Consider the following 22,292-nt stretch of genomic DNA (forward strand, 5'->3'; position numbering starts at 1 on the left):
AGTAGAATCCACTCTGTTGAGCTTTCTACAAAAAATCTAAAGAATGTATCTACTGTAGAGATTTGTCACAGCACTTCAATTACACATTTAAAATTCAAGAATCTAATAGATTTTTTTGTTTGCTAATACTATGATATTAATTTCTACGGTCTGATTTGAAAATATTTTTCTATATACTTTGTATATCTAGACAAGAATGAGTGAAAATTGGACAGGTTTCAAACTTCTTTATTTTGACAATGTATTTATTTAAAGATACGTGTTTGAAAGACATCTAGACATAAGGATGAATGGACTTCTAGGCGTCTTAAAAATTATTACCCTATATAAAATTTCTATATTAAGATAATATTTAGGCAAAGTAAAGGTTTCTTTTCACTATGCATATGGACCAACCTAGAAATGTCATCATTTTCTCTGAGCTTAAGCTCATGGGTGTTTTAATGACTCAATTCACTTTCCTCTATTGTGCATTATGTTGGATCAGTGATATTGCTAACAAATTACTTTCTGCTTTAGAAAGTAATGCAGCAATAAAAGACACTGTATTTGTAGATTTTATATTGGAAACAGCAATTTAAAACTAAAAGAAAAATAAAAATATTGAAAGGTTGAAAAGCTATCATTCTCTGCTATTTTCCTAGCACTATCCACAGCGCACATAGATAGTAAGGCCAGGCTGCCCAAAGGCCAACTCAGAAGAATGAAAAAAGCCTTATTTAAAAATGGTGTAAAGTGTGGGGCAGGAAAGGTCAGGGAATGGGAGAAGTTCCAAGAAGATTGTTGAAAGTGTAGGCTTATGACCTGCCATATCTTTTTCCCATTTATTTGCCTAACAGTTCCACTAGAAATTGCCAGCAGAACAATAATCTTGATCCCACATGTAATAGGAAGCCAGATCCTATTGAAGTGTAGTATATTACTTATGCTCTCTGTAGGAACCCATTTTTCCTTCTTAGGATTCTACCTTGCTTGAGTATGATTTCTCTCTCAATTTGACTTCATCCTCTGCTTTGATACCCACCTACAAAATGATATTTCCTTAAAATACAACAACCCTTGTTTTCTTCTTCAGTCTGTATACTGTAAATTAGATCATAATCTTTTAAGTAATCATCAATAGCTAATAACTGGAAAAATATTTAGTTCTAGTAATGCATAGTATTTTTGGTGTGTGGCTTGGGGGCTGTTGCTCCATATTCATGGGATTGTTTTAATTGCATGTAATATAGTTTTGAAAAGGAAACACAACCTATTTCAAAGTTAATGTATTTCTAATTAAGGTAAATTTCATTTGACTTAAAATTCTTTCACATTATTTACCAAAACTGGATTTCAGATAATTTATGGGCTGCCAAATTATTTGATAGGGATCCAATGTATTTTCATTTCTTTGTGACAGATGAATGCCCTGAGCCAGTTACAACCTTTGATATATATTCAGAGTTGGCATCAGTCCGCTGAGTTTATGAGCATGAACTGGGTTTCTGAGTATTGATTGTAGTGTCTTTTGTTCTTCATCATTTTTAACTCTAAGACAAGTTACAGTAATATCATTATTAAACCTTTTAACCTGTAGAAGCTATGAGAATTGATTAAACCAATGAAGATTTAAAGTAATTGCCAAAACCCATTCTGACACATTCAATTTTTGTGCCTGAACCATTAGACTGTATCTTGTGTGTGCACTGCATAAAATCTACAGCACAAGCAAATTTTTTTTACTTCTATTTTTGTGTCATCCTGATTAAGGAAACTGGAAAGTAACTCTACCTGACACCTGCCTTGCTCTCTTTTTCTTGAGTATGTTAATGATTCTGGAAGTGCACAAAATATCCATGGGTTCCCTTCAGTAAATGTTCAATAACAGTACACAAATGTATGCACTAGCATGCAGTGAATATGCCTCTAGATTTAGAGCACCATACTTGGTTGGTTGACTAAATTCTTTATGTTATATTAATTTGGTGAGTTTTGTTAATGTTTTCCTTTTCAATGCATTTTTATATTACTTTTATTATTATTTCTGCATTTTTTTTCTCTCCCCCTCTTTTTGCTTTACGTATTGCTTTCATTTGTTTGTAGAAGAAAAGAAAACAGATCCAGAGAATGGGGATACAGGTAGGGTGACTTATTAAAAATATTTTTGTGTTCTTCCCTTATATTCTTTGATCCATCATGTTTGAGCAAATATGTAGCAAAGAGTTGGAGTGCAATTTTGATGTATTTTGCAGATTTCAAAATAGACACTAGGAAATGGAACCTAAGAAAGGGCTTTTCCAAATATATTTCCTTTGCTATTTTAAGGGTGTCAAATAAGGGTGAGAAATGGTAAGAAAGAGACGAGAATCAGCTAAATGCAGATATACACTTTAAGACCTCTGTTCTGTCCTCCCCTCTCCAGACACAGAGCGTGCTCACCTGCACACGTTCTTCTGCTCTATTAGAGGCTTCTGATTTCCAAAATATCAGTCTTTATCAGACTTTAATCCCCTCATCATAAGTTTTTTCCCCATGCCTTAGTGGCTGTGCCTCCCAAATGTTCTATCCCTTTTGTCCATATGTATTCAAAACTAAATCTGTTCTAATGTCATAAGAGAAACTCCACTCTTCTTCCATACCAGATTTCCTTTAACTCTTTGTGCCACAGAAGCCTCACTGTACAGCAAGCTCCTCTTTCAAACTCAGATCCTGCTATAGGATCTCCATCACCACCATCTCTAGGAACTAGAATGGTTTAGTAAGTCTCACTGGAGAAGACAATGAAAGAAAGAATGAAAGAGCAGAGGTCTCAGCTAGTTTGATTTTTATTGTTAACCAGATAGGTTTGCCTTAGACTGAGCTGGATGATAAGGCCCGTTTGTTGTCCCTTTTGTCTCTAGAGGTGTGGATCACAGACTATCAGCTGGAGAGTCTTACCCTAGAGAGTAGCCAGTATTTGACCTGAAGAGCAAATAACAGTCTTTGGCTCTAGGCTGAATTCAGTGATTGCTTATCTCCTTGTAATACTGTGACTCAGTGAGCAGCTCAGGGGTTAGGAAAAGTTAGGTATTAACCAAATCACTCATTACAGCCCTTCACTTTAGTGGTGAAGTAGCTGAATCTTATCTTGTTTCATCTTAGCTTATTTCAAATTAAAACATGAAAATAATGTTTTTTATTTAAGCTGAAGCAATGATTTTAGTGCCCGTCCTGAGTCCTGTTGTAGGAATGGAATTATACAGCCACCACCTAGACCATGGTAGGAATTATGTGGATCTTACCTCAATAGGGCTTATCCCTAGCTTCCACTTCAATAAAAGAATCAAGCAGAGTTCCTTTTTCTATTATGTTTAATAGGCAATAGTAGTTCCAGTTCAAGCTTGTCACTGTTGAGCAGGACGAGAACAAAAGGACTCCAAGCTAGAAGGCAAAGAGAATGAGCTCTGATTTATTTCAAATGTACTGCTCTATATATAGAGAACATCGTGCAGATTGATTTCATTGGTCTTAGAGTAAAAACATCCCACACCATTGGTGTGCAGTGAATGATGCACGGTGGCAGAACCTATCTATAAACAATGTGAACAACAAGATAGATTAGAGAATTATTTACATTCTTTCCCAACTGCTTCCCAGGCTCTCGCCTGGTTAGGAAAACCCTCTCTTTTTCTCTCTGACTGAACAGAGAATATCCACACAAGCTGAGTGCCTCTTATTAGGGGCCCTGCCTGTTGCTTGTTACTGGATTTTGTAGTCTCTATAGGTGGCTTCATTTTCTGATTGCGCTCCTGCTCGCACAATCCTGTTTGCAGCATCTGGGGTCTTCTCTTCTGATTTATTCCCACAGCCTCCAGGCAGCCTTTTGTCTGTGTCTTGAGAAATTTCTCTACTTTTGTCCCAAAATATCCTATAGCTAAATTTGAAATTATAGTTCATTGTCTAGTGGTTACATTTCCATAGATAAAAACAAGCATCAAATTCATGTGGCCCAAGGTTTAATTTATTGTAGTCACTAGAGCTAAGCTCCGGCACAACAGTATCTCACTGCAGTCCTTGTGGATCTGAGGTTACAGGGCTGCACTGCACAGTACTTCTGTGCTTACTCTGGCATTTCAGGAGTCTTTGCTCTGTAGTTATATTACTTTTCCTCAGCACATTCTCTTCTGAAAATATGGGGAATAGCTGGTAATGAATCAGCAGTTGTCTCTCTGTCAGCCAGGAATTGCCTTGTGCCCATGAAAACCCCACTGAACTAACCTTCAGGCCATGGGTTTTTAATGCTAGAGACTTCAAAATAACCAAAACTCCAGAATGTTGCCTACAGTCCAATGACCCCAGTTATAACTGGTGAGCAGCACCAGGCTTTGTTCTTCCCTTCAGTCTTAAATTTTTGTGTTCATATGGCTGGAATTTTAGTGTCTCATTGGATATTTCTGTTGGACGCACAACTACTGTTTATAAGCAAAATTCTGGAAGGATGTTCATGAAGAAATGAATGCATTTTACCTGGCCAAAATTTGGTTGCATACAAAATGCATTGTCGCAGTACTTCAGTATATCAGAAGCAGCTTTAACTTTTCTAGTGCCAGTCTTTATAGTCCTGAAAATGTGTTGTACTGGGCTCCAGCTCAGGATCTAATAACACAAGGGCTCAGTCAGCCCTTGAGTGATTCAGGTGTGTGAAAGCTTATGCTCCTAATTTTAACCACTGTTGATAACTAATGATTAGATTCAGGTTAGTTCTGGTTTGTTGACACAAGCTCCATGAACAGCTCCTGACTGCAGTGGAGTCCTTAGGGTAGGACTGATGTTTGGTGTCCAAACTCCTGTTAAAAGCTGAAGCTTTAATGCACCCAGATGGTTACTGAACTTTCTAGAAATATTTTCTTCTTCTGCTAAACCCTCCCACATAGGTGTGAGCTAAGCAGAAATTTTGCCAGAAGTGGAGGTGACGATAGCCCTGCATTCCCACCACTCAGTGCGACGTTTTCATGCTGGGCACGGAAATAGGAAGTGCCATGACACTCTCCAGCCTTTCCTGCTGCCGTGCAGATCACAGCTGCATCTGGCTGGAGTTACAGTGAGCTCAGCCCGGGGCACACAGTAACCCTGCATTCTCTGCATGTCAGTTCTATGCATAGTAGAGCCAGAGCTTTCTTCTGCATTATGAACTATCCACTGCCCTTGGGTTTTCCTCCTTTTGTTCATAACTGAATTCACTTACTTGTTAAAGACAGTTTCAAAAATACAAAGGAAGTTAGATTTTCCTTTAATAAGATTTGATGGGAATTGAATAATTTTTTTTCCAACATTTTTCTGTCTTGTTTTTCTCTTGAGAAAAAATAAGCTACAAATTTTGCTTGTTTTGTTGCAGAGGACTCACACTAAGGCCTTTTATCTTCTGCTCCCCTTTTGAGTGACATATATTGTACATATCATTGGTGATTGGATTTGTGGAAATCTAATTTTCACTTTGCCAACTGATCATAGATAAGAATGAATATTTTCTCAAGTAATTCTGAAGTTTCTAATTTATGCTCAGGAATTGTTATATCTTCACTTGCACTTTCCTAAAATTTGGCAGAATGTCTGGAGACAAGGAAACACACCATGATTTCATAATAAAACATAAGAAAAATTGAAAAAATGTCCCTTTTTGTGAAAAATGTCTCCTTGCTTACATTACTGAAAAATGACAAGAAGATTTTGATTTCAGCAAAAGATGATTTCTTTCTTTGAGAGGAGGCTGGAGTATTTTACTTAAAAGCATGTGTTACTTCTGTCACTGAAAACAGAAAATATCTTCCAGTGTAACTTTTTGTTTTTAAGAGAAAAAGAATAGAGCTTTTAAAACTAGATCCTAAAAAATTCACTTCATCTTAATGATAAATTGACAAACACTGCTATGGGTTCTATCATGGTTGAGGAAAATTATGATAGGAAAAAACCCTGTATTTTATTTTAGAAATTTTCATCTGCTGCTCTCTTTTTCATTTTATTTCTCCCTATAAGATGCCATTTATTCTTTCTCATTATTTTTTCTTAATTTTAATTTCTTTTAGAATTTTTGATGAAGTCTTTTCTTTCATGTTGTTGTAGGGTGTAAAGATAGAGAGTCAGAATACAAAAACTAGAAGTGAGAGTGTTTATAGAGAACAGAACAGCTTAGTGTTTTTGCATTCCCACTTCCTTTTACCTCTTCTCCTTCCAGATTTCCTATGAAGTGCCACATCTACCTGGCAGTTCTCCTAGTATGTGCCACTACCCCTATTGTTCTCAAGAAAGGAAACACAAAGCTGAGAGGCCCAGGTTCTGTGCCAAGCCCCATTTTGCTGTTAGATCATGACTTACAACTGAGGTTTAGAGTTTAAACCAGGTTTCTGTAGTACACTGGAATCTAATATTCCCATCTCAGTTCCATAAATGCAGTCCATATTGCTCAATACTTACAATATACAGAAAATTCTGTTTATGATTAGTGGGATTCTGAAATTTTCATCCTAGACAACTTTTGCATTAAAATGATGGATATTTTAAGACAAATGTTATTAAAAATGAATGCTTTTTAGCGTTCGGTGGATAATGATTTATTCTTGACTTATACCAGGTTAAAGTGAAAAAGAATCATACTTATGTGTGTATCATAGCTAATTACATTTTGTTTGAAAATCTCTTCTGAGCTGTTGTCTTCCTCTCATTTTTCTATTTCTCAGTCTTCCACCTCAGCTTTGGCACTTCCTTATTATTTTACCTTGTAAATTGTGGTACAATACCAGTTTGTTGAAACCAGCTACTGCTTGAGTCACGTAGTGAGACCCCATCCCTGACTAAAGCTAATCACATATGTTATCCAAGACAAGTGACTCCTGGAATTGTTCTTGAAGCTGTGTTTCATTAGAATGTAATAGTGATGCCACTGGGTGGCTCTTTAAGATTCCTTTAGTTGCTCTTTGATTTTTTGAGCATACTAAGAATATACTCAAATAGTAAATGAAAGGTCTGCTAGTCCTAGGCTGTTACTTGATTATTAATTTGATATGTCAGATTATAATAAATGCAGAACCAGAATCTCTACCCAAAATAAGCAGGCTATCTTTACATTCCTGCTTATTAAATAAAAGACTCAATTTCTCTTGAATATTCTTAAAATAGTAAAATTATATTCCATGGAAACACTGTGTTTCATTTATATTGAATTCTTTTCATAAAGTTGGCTTCATTTGAATTGTGTAGATAATACAACACTTATTAAGATTCTGCTGAAATAGTTATCTGCTCTTTTCCTCCTGTTACAACTTTTTGGTTTTCTGCAAAATCATAATTCAGGAACTAAAATTACATGCACGGAATTTAAGTAAATAAAATTTCATCTCTTTCTGTTAAAACATCCATGAGCATAATTTTAACCTTGGAAATGATGACTGCTTGTGTATTTATTTTCTTTTTTTTCCTTCTGTTTTTAACTTAACAGGTGCACTGGATGTAGAAGAAAGGAGTCGCCAAATGAAAATGAGCAAGTACAAACAGGTAGCAGGATCAGATTCCAGGCTGGAACAAGATTATCATTCTAAGGCAAGGGAGTTTTGTTTTGAAAAGCAACAAAATATGCTAAACTGAAATATCCAACATCCTATTAGAAAGTAATAGATGAGTGCCAGGTTGTTTCTTCAGTAAAAGTTGCTTGTGTGTCTATAATAAAATTTTGGAAATGTGCAGCAAAAGTCGTAACACACAGTGTTGTTGATTATTAAAATTTAAGAAGGATAAGTTGAAGCAAATGAAAGAAGCAGTGTAATTGTCTATCAGAATGAACAATAGTGCCACGATTTAAAAACTCAAGGAGTAGGAAAAAAGATGCTTATTGAGTGATGGATGGCACGAGAGCTATTGAAACTTGTTCATGGCTTTCATATAGCTGAACAGAGAGTTACCTTGATCCATTGAAAACTTGAAGATACAGTGTTACTTAGTTTAATAGTGGCTTTTTAGCACTTGGAAAAGTATTTTATACACTAACAAAAGCTTTTACCCTAGCTGTGGCAGATTGCCAAGAATCTGAATATCTATGTAGTAGTATAACCTTAAATATACTATCCAAAATTTCCTGCTATCTGGAACAGGGTCATGTCATATAGAGTATGTTAATTAAAGTAATCAAGATATTTTCAATTTAAATTTCTATTATACAAAAATAATTTAGTGTCCTCTAAAAGACTTCATTAATTGGGGTCGCATTTTAAGTGGAAAACACGAGACTTCTGACCTATAAAATTTGGCTAAGGAAAAGATATCTGGTTTAGACTTTTATTTCCAGGTTGTTTTTCCTTGCTCTCAGGATTGGCAAAGCTACTGTAAAAGGAGACATTTAGTATTTGAATGCAAATAAACAATACATTTCTAATTATTAATTATTATTATATTTAATTATTTGTTTTGCAGATAATGTAGACTAATACACTTCACATAATTACTTTCTAGAATATAAATTTCAGTGTGGGAAAATAGAAGTGCTATAGCAAAGTCCATTTCTAAATGGAAAGCCCTATTAATGAAAATAGAATTGACAAAATCCAGATGGTGAAAATGGCTTAAGATACTTTAAAACTCTGTGGATGTGCTGCATGGTTATTTGGGTATTTTGCAAATGTAGTTTTAACGGCACAAGGCATAGGAATGTTTATTAACATGTAAGAGGGACTTGGATACTGTTGTGTTTAGCTGTTTCTTTTATTTTGACACTTATGGAAAGTATTTCTATATTGTCGGCTTTGAAAGGTGTTACCTTTAAGAGATGAGCGTAATACTGTGAGTGGACCTTATCGTAAGTGTTGTGATTGTATGTACCACAAAAATATGACTTTATGTATTGTATGTATAACCAGACTTAATCTGCTGATTTTCCTGCTCCCTCAGTGCTTAACTGAAATTTGAGTCAGAAGCAGGACTGGTGCAGATTAAATTGGTTCTCATGTAAAGGAGTGAGATAGAACATGACTACCTAAGGAAGTATTTACTACCCTTGTTTTTCCATTTCACCTACACCATATTATTGGGCATCACTCTACATCTTTTATCTTTTTAATTAAAATTTTGCCTTCAGTATTATTGGGATGTATTAAAGAGGAAAGTTATTAATGGAATTATTTTATGAATATGGTGGTTTATTTATTGCACACATCAAATAATGTCTCCAGAAATAAACAGTTAATTTCTTCTTCTGCTTAAGTGTAGTTTCACTACTTGAAAGTGAGTTATTTATTCTATCAACGAGCCTATGAAACTAGACACGGTATATTCACATATATGTAGTAATTCAACATGCATTCTTAAAATTGTGTAGTTTCAAAGCCATGTGAGAACCATAAATCTCATAAGCCATATGAGAGTTCTGACTTCACTTTTTTACTACCAGTGCTTCAGTTCCTCTTAATTAAATTCCTATATTATCTAGAGACAGAAAATGAGTAAGTAAAATTTATCTACCTGGTTTCTACAAAAATTCTTTTGGAATCATGAACTGAAACATGTATGTTGAATGCTGACTGTAATGGTCGGTACAGTGTACAGTGACTTCGATTTTTTTACACTTCTCAACTGGCACAAGCTAGCACTCATGAGTGCCATGCCTGAGAAAAATATCATTAATTAGGCATGAAGCTACATTCAGAAAAGCCAGCACCTGGAATTTTCTTTTACCTTTTTTAATTCTTTCTTTAAATAGAAGTCAACTGGTCAACAGCATCTTTATGTCCCTCTTGATTGCTTTAACTTAAGAAAAAATATCCAATATCTTTCCTTGCTGATAAGGCAAAAGCTATAAAAATAGAAGTGCTGTTAAATATTGAAACATTAAAATAGGTATCCTGTATTATATGTCTCTAGCTTTGTTCTACCTCTGAAAGTCAGTACTAGAGGCTTTAGAGGAAGGTACATACTCTTCTGTGGTGCACAGTCATACATTAAGAAGTTTGTGGGAAAAGTTTAATTCCAGACCTCAGTGTTCTTAGAAGCTGCTGAAATATGAAATTGATTCTCCCTTATATTTTTATCTCATGATTGATAAAGATTGTATTTCCATTATTCTTAAACATGCCTCATTATTTTTGGAACAATAATTATTCTGCTTCCATAATATTTTGTATATATTAGTTTAGTAGGGTGCAAAAGACATTTCCTTAAATAACTTCCTTCAGAAACTGCCAAAGTGTGGTTTAAGGACAGACATATGGAAAGCAAGTAATATATTAACTTTCATATAAATATTTCCAGCTAAGCAGATGTGAGAAAAACGTTGTAGGAGCTAAGGATTAGGTAAATTAATTTCTGGTATTGGAACAACTATTTATTTCTGCTTATTGGGTACTAGTAAATTTGTACTAAATAGGATATATACTAAAGTCTGAATTGCAGTGCTGGTAGATGCTGACAGGAAAACCTGAATTATGGAAATAAAGAAAAAATGCTCAGTAGCACAAGAATGTTCCACCAGAGGCAAAATGAGCCATTTACCATACTGTGCCTCTGCAACACCAGCCTGATTTGTGTAATTTCCCTCAAGAATTTTTCTGTGACTAGCTTATTGTTTTGCATAAGAGCTAAGCTTCCCAGTTCTAAATTGTTAAGCCAGATGTACTGTGAAGAGGGAAGGGCCAAGATGGGAGCTGAGCAAGCCACATGCTGGACTTACACAGTTCACATTTTGTAGAACTGCCTTTTGGAGTCACTTCCCAAACTACCTCATCAAACCTCTCTGAACCTCTCTTCCTTGCTTCCTGTTTTCTTACTCCCGCCATTCTGGCAAACAGCTTGGTAGTGCTATGTTTGGTGAGCAGCATCTTCCCCTGGCCATTCCCATCAGTGATCAGATACAGGAATTCCCGCTGACAAATTGAGGATGAAGGGTGTGAGAAATCCTGCCATTCCTCTCGCATTGCCCCATGACTAGAACAAGCACAGTGGATCAGCTGAAGAGAGTTAAAAAGCTTTGTTGTAACTGAGAAAAAAAAAGAGAAGATACTTCCGGTATAAAGTACCCTAGAAATGTTTGCAATCAGTGTGAAATCAAGTGAGAATTCCATTAACTCAGGCTAATGTTAGCCACTACGGAGAAGTCTGGTCACTGATGTCAAACTAAAGGGAGCTGGATTTATGTAGGAGTTTCAGCAGTGAAAAACTATGGCTTTCTTTAGGAACAAAGGTAAAACAGAGACTGACAACTAGCTGACACACATTTAAACCTCTAAGTATCTTGAGACTCATTTTATTTGTTTTATCAGGGAAAAAATTAATGACCTACAAAAAGGCAGAGAAATCCAGTTACATAATATAGCAATTAGTAATAGTCAGTAATGTAGTAATTAGCAATAGACTATGTTAGAGCAACAAGGAATAAAGTCGGGATAAAAGAGGTAAAAGAGCAGATAAAACTGACTTTTTTGCTGAACAAGCTTATTTAGCCAAATGTAGAAAAAACTACATCAAATACAGAACAATACAGAACATCAAAGAGGATTTCCTAACTCCATCTTTAATGATTCATATTGATTATAAGACTGAAACTTTCTGCATCATCAGATGTATGTAAAGCTGCATTTCTTGATAATCAATAACCACAATTCAAATTTTAGATACAAGCATAATTCTCTGTGTTTGGTGTAGGAGAATAGCACTATAAGGCATACTAGTATGCTAGTTTGTGATCTTCTAGCCTGATAACAAGACCAAGACAAATTAAACTGTGGAAGAATCAAACATGTGATTAGCTTTTTGAGTAGTGTAGATACAGCATGCAGACACAGAACAGCTGCAGTTCTTCAGACTGAGACACTTTGATTCAGCAGTGAATCAAGTGCAACCTTAGGGGATTTCTGTGTGAGAGAATGTGAAAAAGGTAAGATCTGGAGGTGGAAGAGGCTGAATTTGAATGACTCAGAAGCAGATCTTAATTGTAAGGTCTTGTAAAGTGCAGAAGTGCTGCCAAGAGTTGCCTTTTCCCTCTGAAACCTGCAGTAAGTAGTTGTGCCATGGGTACAGCTACATATGGAATCCTTTGACCTTTGCTGTTGATTGAAAGATTTCATGTAATGGTGTTTTGGGAATCCCTTTTTCTCCTCCTTTAAAATCAAAGCAGAGCAGTACACAGAGCAGCAAAGAGTGCTAGTAAAAGCACTTGCCACCTTTCTTCTTGAAACCCTTGTGGAGAAGGGAGTTAAACAAACATTCAATTAAAGGGATGTTGGGAACTTTGATATTTGGCTGCATATAAGCTGTATTTGATTTATATTAATTTTATATTGACAACTGTTTTAGAGTTCTTGGAGGATCATGAGATTCCCAGTAATAATTTGATAATTTACAATAACTACGAATATACCTCTTTGATCTAAAATTGTTTCTTACAACTGGTGCTGTTAAGGATGCAATTAGAAATATCCAAAATACTAAATACAAAATGGAAGCTATTTAGATATCCATATGCCCTCAAAACAGTTCATAAATTGTTTTGTATATGCTTCTTTTTAACATACCAGTTTAAATTTTAAAATTTTAAATATCTGGATAAAACTTAGAGAAACAAAATAAATTGAATGGAGCTGTGCTTTAGAATAATTAAGAAAGCAAAGACTAACACAGATAAGACCACACACAAATATTCAGTGCAGTAAATATCTGTGGAATGCCCATACAGATAAGGGCCTTACCAGTAGAATTGGGTAGGGTTACTGTGTAGTTCCCTGCATCTTCCCATTGCCCACCTCCGCACCAATAAGCTCTTGCCTTTGGAAGATAAACCAAACACCAATTAGACCAACTGAGAACTTCCCAGGTGAGGAAACATTTTACTTATTGCCTGTTCCATGGCTTTTGTACTTTCCTATGGACTAATGAGTATTGTAGTTTGGGCCAGAAACTTGGTAGCTCCACCAGCTGATCTGGAAGGACAGGTCCTGTCACTGCCAACAGCCTGTGAGTGCTCAGGTCATCTAATCCATCACTCATGTGTGTGTGATATGTAATGAATTTTGCTGGTCAGTGGCAGAGAGTCTCTCTAGCCCATAGTGCTGGTAGCATTTATATTTTCAATCAAGTATTTAATTGTATTTTTAATACGAGATTTTTTTTTTAATAAATTGCTAAAATGGAAGTTCTGGTTCCTATAAGTGAGAGGATTTAAAGCTCAATTATAAGACTTAAAAATATATCAAGATGAAATAAATTCAGAACTCTAGAATTGACCTCTATATACATGGTAATGTAGAAAATACCTCTTCTTTAATTTCTATTTTTATCAAACTGTATTTTGCTGATGTGTTAGAATTCATTTAGTGACTTTGAATATAGATGTGGGTTGCTATGATTTCTAGTATTTTTTTCTTCATTAAAAGGTGTGAAAACACTTAGAAAATACTTCTGTTGCTGTCATTTTTATTTTTCATTAAATTTAAGCACTCTTACTTTATTTTGCCTTTGATAATTTTTTGATTTATTTTTTTAATCTTGAGTATCCATGTCTCCATCAGAAATTTAGGGTATTTTTAAATGTAATACTGTGGTTAACAAAAATACTGCATTCACATATGATGATTGTGGCTGAAATTTAAACGTCAGAAAGGAGATTGATGCTGTCTTTAGCTGTCGACAGGTACTTTCTGTTGTCACATTTTCTTCGATTTTTTGTAAGCTTCTATTGGTAATCGTGTTTAGAAAGAAGAGGTTAAATACATTATAGAATGTTATTGAAGTACTTTATAATTTTACAGTGAATTTCAAAGAGAAAAATTGCCCAGAATGTAAAAAAATAAAACTATCATTCTATTTTGGCTCTGAATTTTCATTAGTTATAGGAATCTACTAGGGGGAAAAAGGGCTTTTCGATTGCAGAGAATTGGGTTTCCATTAAAAAAGCTCAAATTCTAACTGCAACACAGTCTTGTGTTTTATAGCAATGAGTTAAATTTTCTCTTGCAAAGAAGAAGTATTTTCAAGGAAAAAAGTTTTAATGAGCACATATATATATATATCTAATATACTGCAAAATTTATATCAAAAGCTTTCTGTAAAAGCCAGGTTCAATTGAGCATTGTAACCATTCCATTACTAATCACATTTTAAACTCATCTGCATGATGTTTTGATCAACTTCCATCCAGAGCAATTACTGTAATCTATCTTAAAACCTTATATACTTTTCATAATAGAATATATTTTCATTTCTGAATAGCTTTGTATAGACATGTGAATTGTTAGTCTTTTGGTTCAGAGGTGCTCTCTTTTCATAGTAAACTTTTGTACAGTTTTTATCTGAATTTAAGCTGTAAACTTCCAAGATGCTATTGAATTAAGTGGCAATTAGTGTGCAAAATAGTGTGACTGTGCTTGAATTAATTATTTAAGTTGTTCTAAAACTGATGCTATGCTGATATTGGTGAGAAAATCTACAGAAAAACTGTAGAACTGGGAAATATATACTAAATATCTGGATACCAAGGTGTGACATTCAAAAATAGAGAACATATGAAGTTAATTGAATTGCTGCAACAATCAGGAAACTCTAAGAAATTAGAATAATAATCTATGATAAGATGTATTACACCAGTTTGTGATACATAATTCTGCACCATGCAAATATGTACAAAAAAGTCATTATTCACATTTGAAATACAAGTCTAGAGCAGTGGCTCCATGATGGACGCAGGTTTGCTAGATCAATCTGCTAGACTACTGACCTTGAAAATTTGAGGGAAGTGTGGCACACACTTAGAAAGGTCAGACCTGAAATCTCAGTGCAGGTCTTGCATGGAGCCTGCTTAAATGTGTAGAATTCAAAATGAACCACAGAATCATAGAATGGCCTGACTTGAAAAGGACCTTAAAGATCATCTGCTTCCTATCCCCCTTCTTTGGGCAGGGACACCTTCCACTAGACCAGGCTGCTGAAAGTTCCACCCAACCATGTCTTTATCACTTCCACGTATGGGGCATCCACAATTTCTCTGGGCAACCTATTCCAGTGCCTCACCACCCTCACAGTAAAGAATTTCTTCCTAATATCTTATCTATTCTTTCAGTTTAAAGCCATTACCCCTCTTTCTATCACTACAGGCTTTTGTAGAAAAAATCCTTCTCTGGCATTTTTTACTGAAGGCTTCTCTAAGGTCTTCCTGGAGCCTTCTCTGTCGCTTTTCATTCTTGCAACACTTCTCTTCTCCAAGCTGAAGCAGCAGGACCTTTATCTGCTTCACAGAGGGTGGCTCAGAAGGGACAGAGCACTGTCAGATTTGCAGGCAGGAATGCTGGTTGCCCCCTCACCTCACACCCCTCCTGTCCTGCCCAGCTCCAGGAGGTGCTCCTGGGACAGCCCCTGGAGAGCTGCTCCCATGGTTTAGCTGAGCACACCTCAGGGGAAGGATTTGGCCAGAGTTTACTTTTATCCTTTGTAACTCTGGCTATAATAATGTTTTAGTGGTGTGGATGTTTTATTGACATCTGGGAGTGCTCCTCTTTATTAAATAGGTTGATTTTCTTTGATAGCAACCCCAAAATTATCAATGAAAATGTAACCAGCTTATCATATTTTTTAAACAATAAGTTTGTGGTTTTGAGGAATTTTTGCCAGCTGTTACATGGAAAAGAACCTTAACTACTTAAACTCTTAGTTAACTGTGTATATAACTGAATATAACTGTGGCTTCAAGCATCTGTACTGCAAGAACTTCATATGAAGGATTTAGAGAGATGTAGCACACAGCCATTATTCTGAAAAAGGTGGTTCTGCACAATGGAGCTAATCAAAGTAGGGTCAGGACCTTGGAGTCTCAGCACAGGGAAGGTTTTGTAAAGCCTCAATGCCTTCCACAACACTCATAGTGAGAGTGTTACTAAGACATGAAATTACCTTTGTGTCCTTTCTAACCTGTGGTATTTTTTATTGTTCTTTCTGGGAAACTAAAGGCTTTGCTTACAAGAACTAGTATTGTTTAGTGCTAGGAAACAGAATATTTTCTTTAATAATTTACCAGGAAGAGTATTATTCTTCTTCTGCAGATGGAAATCATTGTTTTACCAGACATTTCACTGACACTCTGGAGTCAGTGAATAATAGCAGGAAATAACACAATTTTATCTGAGATTCTGCTTGTTCTATCACAGTAAAATTATTCTGATTTATCTTTTTTCTTCAAACTGTAAAATCCTTGAAGCATGTTATATTTGTCGCATCATATAGAGCATCTTGGATACATTAATTTCAGAGAATCAGGATGCATAATTCTGTTTCTGCTCTCTCTTGAGTGACATATGCCATCATGTAAAAAACAAATCTGATGATTTGCATAGTTCTGCAGTTTAATCCAAAACTACTAGCTAATTAATAATATCTGAACTTTAATTAATATCTGATTTTCTATTAAAAAAATTCAAAGCACTGTGACATAGTGTTCTGTAAGTGAGGGACAATAATTCACTTCTGGCTAATAGGCTGACTCTCAGTTTCAAGAATTATAAAGAAGCAGATTGGGTGATATTTAGGAGGTATTTTAAAACGTTTCCCTCATCTAAGCTAGTTTCTAGTCACATAAATTTGGGAAATATTATACTAATGCTATGCTGAGGAAACATTTGTAAAATGAAAATAACTTCAAGTCTGAAGTTATTCTAAGAATGCATAGACATTAAAGATCTTCAAAAATGTTTACAGAAGTTTTAATCTCAGAATAGTTCCAATCTAAGTACTTGTCTTGTCAATATCAAGCAATTGATATTTTTAATTGTTTCTTTTCTGCAAATGTTACATATTTAAGTGTTTAAGTGGTTTCTGTGGTGAAGATGAAATTGTAAATGATAATAGATGTTGCATGTTTTCAGTAAAATGAACTCAGATTAACCTTACAAGCAAGCAAATGTAAATAATAATTTTTAAAATGACATATGGGAGACATAAGTAGTAAATGTTTTCTAATTACTCCCTCAAGGACAATGACTGAAAGCAAAAGAGAGTTCAGTTTTTCTGATCTGTAGGAGCAGTTTGCTTGCTCAGGATCTCCCTTCTGCCTTTTTTTCACTAGTTACAATAAAACAAGAATAAAGCTGCTGAGGAAATATGTTTTAGGGAAAATGTTTTCTAAGCAGTTTACCTTGTTTATGGACTGATAAGGAAAAGATGTTATCTATCTTGCAGATTTGTTCCTCCTTTAGCTTGACATGAATCAGCAGAAAATTTTCAGGAAAGCTATCAGCTGAACTTACATTTCTTATTGTGCAGGGATTTTCCAAGATGTATCCTAATAATCAATGAAAACAAAACATTAAGAAAAAAAAGATTATGTGATGTCCCCTCAAATCATGCTTGATTTTGCAGGCTATCCTCTGGTATCTGCGGATTTAAGGACTTGGAAAGTGAAATCATAGATGTATAAAGATATATTTATATCCTGTTCTTGAACAATTGTGGCCCTAGGCACTTCTGCTTACAGGAATAAGCTCTCACCAGATGGCCATGTGTCAATCCAGCTGTTCTCTTCAGCATGAATTCTTTTGAAGGTGCTGTGTCCCAGGACAAATTTGGTGAAAGGCATATTAATGTTACATAATGAAGGTAGGATTAAGGGGAAAGTTCGTATTTCTGTTCTTAAGCCACCAGATCTGCTGAACTAGTTAACAGGCTTTTGGGTTGAAATAAAGTGTAATGAAATAGAAATTCTGTGGTAAGAAAAGATGATTGCCTTGCCATCTTTTTATTTTATTTGTACTTGTTTTCGTGAGACCAAAGGACTGAAATCAAATTATGGAAATAAAGTTTAAAAACCAGGTTAATGTATAAAAAAATGCATATGATTTGATGTCCTAGCTTGCATTTGCAAGTAACATCTCAAAGAAGCCCAAATTAGGTAGAACAACCATAGACAAAAGAGGTTTTTTTAAAGCAGAAATTCTGCCTCGTTACTCTCTTTAAAAAATAAGCTGTTGACTGGATTCCAGGACTAAATGAAGAGCAAAAGATTTTGAGTGCTGTGGTGGAGAAATGGCATGTGAACCACTTGAGGAATGGAAACAAATATAGGAAGCATGCTTCGATTCATTTTATCCGATGTGAGTAGGGTGTACTAGTGTACTAGTGTTAGAAGACCAATAAGGAGCAGAAAAAGCAGAGTTATCCCTCAAACTGGACCCATTAAGCAAGTGTAGGCTCACCAGGTTGTCCTACAAACACTCTGAAGTTCACCAGGAATTAAAGTACTGGAGATACTGTTAAATGTAATTGCACAGCAAATGGGGAAGTCCCTGGATACCTGTGTTTTGCAATTGCCCTGACTTGAAAAGCCCAGACTTTTTACAGTGAACTGTGTCTGTGATGATGCATCTTCAGGAGTCTTGACATGGTGCTGTGGATTGCTAAAGGATTACTGGTGTCTATTTTAAATAAATTTTCTTCCTTCTGTGTAAGACAGAATGGTTGATATGTGGCGGTCAAAAAGATTCTGGGAAGTGTAAGAAGATGTACCTTAGAGTTTATTACCCGCCATCACGTAGCCAGACTGTGTACCCATTTCTTTTAAGTGAAACTTGGTGACTGACTTTACCCTGTTTTAAATAGCAGTTAAAATTCTGGTGGAGATCAGCATTATGAAAGGGAAATTGGATAGTAAATGTTTCAAATAAATAATTGGAAGAGCTTTGTTTTATTTTCCAATTTGTATACTTTCCTGAATTCCTTTCACATTGGAAGAGGGGGAGTGATTGTTGAATATCCTTCTACCCTTAATTATGATTGCAAGGTACTTCTTTTGAAGCTCTTATTTGTTCACCTTCATATTAGGTAGACTCATATTTCTTCAAGATCTTGGGTTTTTTTCAGAAACTCTTGGGAATATTCTGGTTAGAGAAATGCATTCTAAGGTTCACTTATAACTTGATACAAGGTATCAGCTCTTGTAACAAGATGAAGTTCATCCACAGGGCACATAAGATTTTCTATTTCTTGCAGCTTATATAGTCAATGATAGCTGTTTCACCCTAGACATGTGCTGTAGCTGGGTCTCTCTTTTGCCTCAATTAATCTGTCAGAATCAACTTTATTATTCCAGCTGTCAAAATTCCTCCTAAACATCTCAATTACTCTGATAAATAATAGAAAGCAGTTACCTTCACTTTTAAAGATGATGTCTGGTTATCTGGTAGATGAGGCATACCACCAAAGGGGTCCGTGGTATTGCTGTGGTGTCATGTCCCATGTTTCAGTTATATTTATTTGATGTATTTGATGTAGATTTGATGTAGAAGCTCTCTCTATGTGCAAGTATTTTAAGGTAGCTTTTGATGAGACATTAGGAGGCACCTGCTTGGCCATCATAAACCCTATATTTTCACTCCAATATGTAACACATCTTAGATTGCCTTTTAAGAATTTTTTGTTGTGATGTTTATAATTATTCCTCTCTTTATTTATTTGTTTGTTTTTTTTTATCTTAAACAACAGTTTTTCACCCACTGTGTTTTTCAAAGAAGAGATGGGATTTTAAACAGTGTCTTTGTGATTTTGAAGGGTCTGGAACAATGTAGTAACTTTATATATTCCAGCAGAAAGTCTGCAGTTCTCTCTCCTTTCAGAAGTTTTAAAATTTGGTTCTGACTTAAAGTAAGATTAAATAATAACATTTAGTTCCCTAGACTACATGGAAGTATCTTGTGAATTAATTCTGCATCAATAAGAGCTTGATTTCAGAACAGGTATTAGTGCAGTTGAAATTAGAAATTGCCTTGATATTCCAAAAGTCATATTGTATGGAAAAAAAACATCAGAGAAAAAGTCACTTGGTGTATGAAGATTACTGCAGGAACATATTTTTTTGTAGGAAGACAAACTTGTTGACAAGCTAATTTTCAAGCTCACTTAAAGACACAAATACATAAGAGCTGCCTTACTGCTTCCTACTTTACCAAATATTTACAGGGTCTGTAAGTTCTCTTGAAGTAATGCCAGAATATTTTCTAGTGCTCTCCTGTATTTATATAGCATTGTGCACTTTGAAAGTTCTTAAAAAAAATTACACCATATGTGAACATATGTGAAGCTGAGGATTTTTTGTCTTTTGATTTAGCTTGCCTCTGGACAACTTCCTTCTAGATTTCTAGTTGTCCCTAGGTGCTGATACACTGGGGACTTCTGTATTGCTTCTGCCCTTGAAGTTTCAACTTCAACTCCTGGATCACCCTGAGTAATTTGGGTTGGAAAGGACCTCAAAAACTGTCTAGCCCAACCCTTAGCAGGAGTCCAAGGCAAGGTCAGTGTGACATCAGTAGAGGTTCCTCAGGGCTTTTGCTGGTCAGGTCTTGAAAGTATTCGAGGATCAAAACTGCACAACTTCCCTGGGTAACTTGATCCATTACTTCACTGTGCCTATGGTAAAATTGTGCCTTCTTACACCAGTCAGAGCTGCTGTGAAATGCTTGGCTCTGTCTTTTTGATGTTCTCCCCTGTATGATCTGATAAACTGCTGTTAGGTACTCCCATAGCCATCACTGCTTCAGTCAGAACGAAACCAACTCCACCTAGCCAGCTTGGTGGCTTTCCAATAAACTTAATCTAGTTTATCGGTGTCAGTGTTTCACTTTGGGTCTCAAAACTGCTTACAATATTCTAGATACAGGCTAGTGACTGCTGAATAAAGGGGAATCTCTCTTGTTCTACTTGTACTCAAGTCAGTACAACTGAGGCTGTCCTTCTTTCCTGCAAAGGCCCACTGCTGACTTGATCTTTTTCATTGTTATTTTCTTTCCTTAATTTAGTAGTAAGATGCTATTTGCAGCATTGCTTAGTTCCATAGTGAAATCAGCTTTTAGGAACTCCTTTGTAAGATTGAATATGTGAGTACTGGTTAGTGAAATTGATAAATAGATGACACCACACTACAAAGGGAAGGATGTGAAAACTTTTGACGAAAGTTTTTTTTCACATATTCAATAGAAATATGAATGTTCCTTTTTATTGATGTTTTAATTGGGGTCTAAATTTATTGGAAATTTGGATGGTTTAGAGGGTGGATTTTGCAAATCAGATTACAGTCAGTTCTTTTTTTATTCAAGGTAAAAGTCGATTGGAATGTTTTGAATACCGAGGAAAAAAATTATTGCATAAGGAACAGGAGTGATGGATGAATGTATAGAAAACCACTGTACATCCGTCTGGATTTACTGGTCCAGGCACTATACTGATCAGGAGTAGCACCACCATAGCTCTCTCCTTTATGTTAATGCAAGGCAAGAATGCCAGTAGAGGTGCACAGGGCCAGGCTCAGGAGATCAAAGGGTGCTGAATACAAAGCAAGAAGTGGGGGAAGAGAGAACAATTGGTACAATGCCAATGTGACTCATCAGGAGAAAATTATAGGGTTAAAAAAGTAGGATCCAAGAATTAAAAATAAAAAATAGGAAGATAGGATAGGATCCAGGACTACAAAGCAGAAGACAGGATCAGCAGCCAAGAATGAGTCTAAGGTAGACTGGCTGCAGCTCCATATTGAGAAGCCCAAGGCAACTGTGAATCTCATTATATACCTAACATCTAATACAAGAGTAGTGCAAGAATTAATCCCCTGAGGGACTGCTGTGTGCCATGTGATAGCTAAAGCAGAACTGGCAAAGGCAGATCTGGCTGGCTGTACCTCAATTGTCTTGATCGATCTTGACAGGAGTGGCAAATGTAAACACAGATTATTGAGCTGGCTATGTATAAATTACATAAAAGTGTAGATTAATCATAGCCTTCATCTTGAGTTTTTGTGTATGCAAGCTAAAGATAAACATATGTACTTATCTGAGTGTGGTATTTTGTAAAAACGTCTGAATTTTCTGCTTTATATAAGTCTAATGTTATTGTTGTAATTGTTACTAAGTATTTGGCTTTATTTTTAATGATAGACTTCATTAGGCAGCCATTAACAAAAGTTTTAGAAAGAACCAAACAATCCAGTAACATTCATTCAAGTCATATGTGGTAATAACTAAATTTTGCAATGCCTTTAGAGGTTGTAAATTCACACCAAGAGGTATAGAATGTTTCAAATTGCTGTGCTGTGGCTGCTTGAGAGCTTTTGTTAGTGAGCCAAAGAATTATTGAAGTAGTCCAGCATGGTTCTTTAATCTTCTGGTAGTAGCACAATAGACAATTGTCTGAAACATCTTCCCAACATTTTGATCACTATAAACATTGACCAGATTTGTATATCCCTATGTAAATGCTAGCAAATAAAACCTGATGAGTAGACTATAAAAAAAGAAAAGACAATAAAATAGAAAGATGTTTAGAAATCACTG

The 22,292-nt window shown here is 35.5% G+C and overlaps 1 protein-coding gene across 30 annotated transcripts in view; it reads left to right on the forward strand.

The window, feature by feature from the left end:
* The window catches only part of RIMS2 (regulating synaptic membrane exocytosis 2), a 448,611-nt gene that overhangs the window by 348,648 nt on the left and 77,671 nt on the right, over positions 1-22,292 (forward strand). For 11 of the 30 annotated variants that reach the window (XM_053937000.1, XM_053937010.1, XM_053937213.1 and 8 more), the window contains one exon: positions 7,454-7,554. The exons of 17 other annotated variants lie outside the window; for them this stretch is intronic. In XM_053937000.1, coding sequence (XP_053792975.1) covers positions 7,454-7,554 — 101 coding nt within the window. Of the gene's footprint in view, positions 1-2,085; positions 2,122-7,453; positions 7,555-22,292 lie in introns of all 30 variants that reach the window. 2 more of the 30 variants (XM_053936996.1, XM_053936987.1) reach the window with 1 other exon arrangement.

This window comes from Vidua chalybeata, chromosome 1, assembly GCF_026979565.1.
Source record: "Vidua chalybeata isolate OUT-0048 chromosome 1, bVidCha1 merged haplotype, whole genome shotgun sequence".
NCBI classification, from domain to species: domain Eukaryota; kingdom Metazoa; phylum Chordata; class Aves; order Passeriformes; family Viduidae; genus Vidua; species Vidua chalybeata.